This window comes from Nylanderia fulva, unplaced genomic scaffold (assembly GCF_048542155.1).
Source record: "Nylanderia fulva isolate GAGA-0341 unplaced genomic scaffold, ASM4854215v1 Scaffold896, whole genome shotgun sequence".
Taxonomy (NCBI): Eukaryota; Metazoa; Arthropoda; class Insecta; order Hymenoptera; family Formicidae; genus Nylanderia; species Nylanderia fulva.
Genome location: NW_028191022.1, coordinates 1 through 5,580, shown reverse-complemented (window position 1 = coordinate 5,580; position 5,580 = coordinate 1). Strand labels below are relative to the sequence as shown.

At 36.8% G+C, this 5,580-nt stretch overlaps 1 protein-coding gene across 1 annotated transcript; it reads right to left on the bottom strand.

The window, feature by feature from the left end:
* Positions 1-1,668: 1,668 nt before the first annotated feature.
* Positions 1,669-5,536, bottom strand: LOC114931563 (uncharacterized). Its single transcript, XM_085489608.1, has 6 exons — positions 5,315-5,536; positions 4,921-5,220; positions 4,733-4,783; positions 2,127-2,350; positions 1,878-2,040; positions 1,669-1,799 (listed from the first exon to the last, which is right to left on the bottom strand). The coding sequence occupies exons 1-6, from the start codon at positions 5,529-5,531 to the stop codon at positions 1,669-1,671; spliced, it is 1,086 nt and encodes a 361-aa protein (XP_085345734.1). The 5' UTR covers positions 5,532-5,536.
* Positions 5,537-5,580: the final 44 nt, after the last annotated feature.

Genomic DNA, 5,580 nt, shown 5'->3' with positions numbered 1-5,580 from the left:
GAACGTCATCACCAAACAATTCTTAATTACTTGGCTAAATTTGTTTCAGAAGATCAGAAGGATTGGGATGACTGGATTCATATGTACTTGTTGGCATATCGTTCTTCGAAACATGAAGCTACGGGTGCTTCCCCTGCTGAATTGTATTTCGCACGAGACTTAAGACTACCTTTGGATTTATTACGAGGGAGTCCTCCAGTAGATAAAAAAGATAATTCTTCCGAAGAATATGTACACAGATTGAGGGAAAAGTTGGACAATATTCACAGAAGTGCTAGTCAGCGTTTGAATCTTCAATCTCTTCGTTCTAAAATACGACATGATCGTAGAGCTAGGAAGATTAATTTTAATATTGGTCAAGAAGTATGGTTTTATAATTCTCATAGAGTAAAAGGCAAATCTCCTAAATTACAAAGTAATTGGGAGGGGCCTTATAAAATAATCATAAAGCTTAGCGATGTGGTTTTTGGAATCATAAGGTCAAATAAGCACAAATGTAAAATTGTGCATTCGGATAGATTAGCTCCTTTTTATAGTCGAAACTTGCGTTAGAATCGGAACCCACGATAGGTTACTTGTACTTTTAATAAAATTGTGTATTCTTCAATTTTTCTGCCGTAAGATTTGTTTTTCAGGAAAATCTTATTTGGCAACAAAAAGAAAAAGGACCTGATGAAGATGAGAGAGATAAAAGGGATGAAGACTACCTCACAAAAAAGGGACGAAGACTGCCTCACCCCGTGGTTATTTTGATCCGTGGTTTTTCCCGGGGGCTTTGGGCAAATGCCGAGGCAGAGGCTTGAGGAGTCCTTTAAAAGGGCGTTGGGTCCACGGAATGTTACCCCTCTCTTGCCTGAAGAATTTTTGGGACTTTGAGGAAAATTCCTGGAATCAATAAAGTCGATTGGACCCAAGATGGTGTGCAGTTCGTTGTACCTGGAACAGCAGTTCGGGGAGAACATGGAGTCACATCGGGGACTGTAATTCGGCGAGGTTCCTGTAAGGAATTGTTCTGGATCTGTCCTATTGAATTAATTGTCGGGACGACAATTTTGAAGAGGAGGGGGCAAGTGTTATGTCCGTGTCCCGCCCATTTGACGATACATCCCTGTATTATACGATCGTCAGGAATTTCTATTAGGATCTTCTATCAGGGTCTTCTATCAGGGTCTTCTATCAGGGTCTTCTATCAGGATCTTCTATCGTCGCTAAGGAGCTGTTTATATCTATCGATGCGTTTTGTTCTGGTCTAGCTGTCGTGCGGTGAGGACGTATCCTCTGACAGCTGATCGGCGGATATATTTGCATTAGGATTAATGCACGTAATATTATATTGTATCGCTACGGTTTATTGGCTTCTAATATTAAAGTTTATCGCTTTACTACGCGTGTGTATTCATTTCCGGCGTGTGAGGGTTTGAGTGCGCGCGACATTTCTTCGAGATAATCAGAAGGGTGGTCGCGGACGTAACAATATATATATAAGAACTCATAATGAAAAGAAACAGTGCAGACTATATGAATTTAGAACACAAAAATCTAAAAACTTAAGTATTAATTATTCAATAAAAAAAATTAGGAAAAGAAAAATATTTTTGTTATATTAATAGACTCTAGCCACTATAGAAAAAAATTTTAATGAAAATAAATCATAAGCATCTGAAACATTTAAATGACTTGCGGATTTATTTCTTCGAAATCTTTTTGTCTGCTAAGCCTCTGACCACTTTGGCGAAACCATTCTTTTGTGACCTCTTCAAATTCTTTGTTTGTGAATTGATGTTGACCGGAAATTGTTGCTGAAATATTACAATACATTAAATTAAATTTTATTTTATAAACTTGTTTATAAAAATAAATATAAAAATATATTTTACCTAGTATTCCCATTAATATATACTTTAAGCTACTAATTTTAAAATGATTTCGCAATCCTTTCCAAGATGATTCTTTGGCAACTTCATTGGAAAATAAAGTTCGGTATATGCGAATTAAATTTTCCTTGGCGGACCTTCCGCCTATGCGAGATATATACAGCATCTTTAGAAATAAAACATACCGATAATACAGTTTCTATTGTTCTATTTAGATGAAATTTGCATTTAAATAAGCTAAATTAAACTTACAAATTTGTTGTACTCATCTACATTTTCTGATAAACGGTTTTCAAAAGCTGTTACTTCATTTATATTTTTAAATGAAAAAAATTGATGTATATTTGATGTATCCGTGACAGATGCTTTGGATTTATGTTGATTATTTTGTTTTTCTATATTTGTTAAATGAACATTTAGATCTTGTATTCCTAATGTAACTGTAGTTATAGCTGTATATATATTTTTAAAATGACCTGAAAAATTAATAGTATTGAATAAACAGTGCCAAAAATAGATATAAAGTATTGTTACGTCCGCGACCACCCTTCTGATTATCTCGAAGAAATGTCGCGCGCACTCAAACGCTCACACGCCGGAAATGAATACACTCGCGTAGTAAAGCAATAAACTTTAATATTAGAAGCCAATAAACCGTAGCGATACAATATAATATTACGTGCATTAATCCTAATGCAAATATATCCGCCGATCAGCTGTCAGAGGATACGTCCTCACCGCACGACAGCTAGACCAGAACAAAACGCATCGATAGACATAAACAGCTTCTTAGCGACGATAGAAGATCCTGATAGAAGACCCTGATAGAAGATCCTAATAGAAAATCCTGACGATCGTATAATACAGGGATGTATCATCAAACCGGGCGGGACACGGACATAACACTTGAAAATGTTACGTTCGCGACCACCCTTCTGATTATCTCGAAGAAATGTCGCGCGCACTCAAACGCTCACACGCCGGAAATGAATACACTCGCGTAATAAAGCAATAAACTTTAATATTAGAAGCCAATAAACCGTAGCGATACAATATAATATTACGTGCATTAATCCTAATGCAAATATATCCGCCGATCAGCTGTCAGAGGATACGTCCTCACCGCACGACAGCTAGACCAGAACAAAACGCATCGAAAGACATAAACAGCTTCTTAGCGACGATAGAAGATCCTGATAGAAGACCCTGATAGAAGACCCTGATAGAAGATCCTAATAGAAAATCCTGACGATCGTATAATACAGGGATGTATCGTCAAACGGGCGGGACACGGACATAACACTTGCCCCCTCCTCTTCAAAATTGTCGTCCCGACAATTAATTCAATAGGACAGATCCAGAACAATCCCTTACAGGAACCTCGCCGAATTACAGTCCCCGATGTGACTCCATGTTCTCCCCGAACTGCTGTTCCAGGTACAACGAACTGCACACCATCTTGGGTCCAATCGACTTCACTGATTCCAGGAATTTTCCTCAAAGTCCCAAAAATTCTTCAGGCAAGAGAGGGGTAACATTCCGTGGACCCAACGCCCTTTTAAAGGATCCTCAAGCCTTTGCTTCGGCATTTGCCCAAAGCCCCCGGGAAAAACCACGGATCAAAATAACCACGGGGTGAGGCAGTCTTCGTCTCTTTTTTGTGAGGTAGTCTTCATCCCTTTTATCTCTCTCATCTTCATCAGGTCCTTTTTCTTTTTGTTGCCAAATAAGATTTTCCTGAAAAACAAATCTTACGGCAGAAAAATTGAAGAATACACAATTTTATTAAAAGTACAAGTAACCTATCGTGGGTTCCGATTCTAATGCAAGTTTCGACTATAAAAAGGAGCTAATCTATCCGAATGCACAATCTTTCTTTCAGAAATCTCTCACTAAGAATAGAAACATCGGAACTATTTTAAATCGACAAATTCTTCTGTCCAAATTTCCCTTATAATAAAAATTATTTCTAGTTTTACTTATTCTAGCACATTGTGTTCAATTCACTATTTCTATGTGTGGTGTTGTTCGGAATTCTATTATGTGAAGGACTTAGCTGGTTATTTTCCGATGAGACGAGTCTTTCCTGTAATCGGTGCAGTTCCTCGTCCCGCTGTTGCAGCATCGTCAAAAATTGAGCCTGCTGTTGTGAGCGTTCCTCTCGCAATTCTCTAATTTGTTCCAACGCCTCCTGTAAAGCGCGCTCGGAAGTTTCCTCGCTGTTAATCGCTCGAAGTGGAGTCGACTGTTGTTCTTCGCTGATCATTGCTCGTGACGAAGCTTGCGAACGAGTAATCCTCGGAGAATGCACCAAAGACATCGTAACCTTTTCACCGCACACACACACGAAATATTTGTCCTTTTTTTACTACGGTTCGTGGCTCGTGTTACGTCCGAACGATCCCGGACGAGCCCCCAAAATGTTACGTCCGCGACCACCCTTCTGATTATCTCGAAGAAATGTCGCGCGCACTCAAACGCTCACACGCCGGAAATGAATACACTCGCGTAGTAAAGCAATAAACTTTAATATTAGAAGCCAATAAACCGTAGCGATACAATATAATATTACGTGCATTAATCCTAATGCAAATATATCCGCCGATCAGCTGCCAGAGGATACGTCCTCACCGCACGACAGCTAGACCAGAACAAAACGCATCGATAGACATAAACAGCTTCTTAGCGACGATAGAAGATCCTGATAGAAGACCCTGATAGAAGACCCTGATAGAAGATCCTAATAGAAAATCCTGACGATCGTATAATACAGGGATGTATCATCAAACCGGGCGGGACACGGACATAACAGTATATTATAAGACAATAAGATTATAAGACAAAAATAAATACAATACCTTCCATTTTTTCGAATCCATCTGATATTAACGTATGTACATCCTGTATACCTAAAAATTAACATTAAAGAAATATTAGATTATTCACATAATAAACAATAATAACTGTAATAACTGTAATGAAAAAAACTTATATTATGAAAATAATATAAGTAAATTGAATTAAAGAATTTTAAAATAAAAATTACTTATAAGTGGTACTAAAGTTCCATCAAGAATCTCCAGGTCAATATCATTGCTGACAACTGATGAATTAATAACAGTTGCGATAGATTGACTTTTGTTAACTGATTGCGAGGCATTTGTATTTACAGTAAGATTTGGTGGATTTGGTATAACTAAACGTGAGTCATCAGAATCAGATTCAGACTCATTGTGAGAAACAGTTTTATTCAACTGTCTTGTGCGTGACTTCTTTATTTCATTTATATTGCTTTCCTCACTTGAAGAATAGTTCGTTGCTCTCTGTCTAGCTTCCTCTAATGAATCTAAATTGAGACAAAATCGTATTTAGAAATTACATTATTTTTTAAAAATATTAAAAAAACAATTACATAAATTCTAAAATAAAATATAACTTACCATAATATCCATGAAATTTAATGGGATAAGATTCCCATTTAGGATCATTAATAACAGGTGGAATTTGTTTTATAATAAAGGTATTTACATTTTTTACCAATGGCCACCAGCATTCTTTTAAATTGAAAGAAAGCCATAAAGATGGAACTTCTGATACAATTTCTTCTTCATTATTTCCATCGCTTGGAAAAGTAACGACAGCGAAATTTTTCGCCATTATTAATAATCTGTTAAAAAAGTAAAATTTGTTAAGTAATTTAATATTT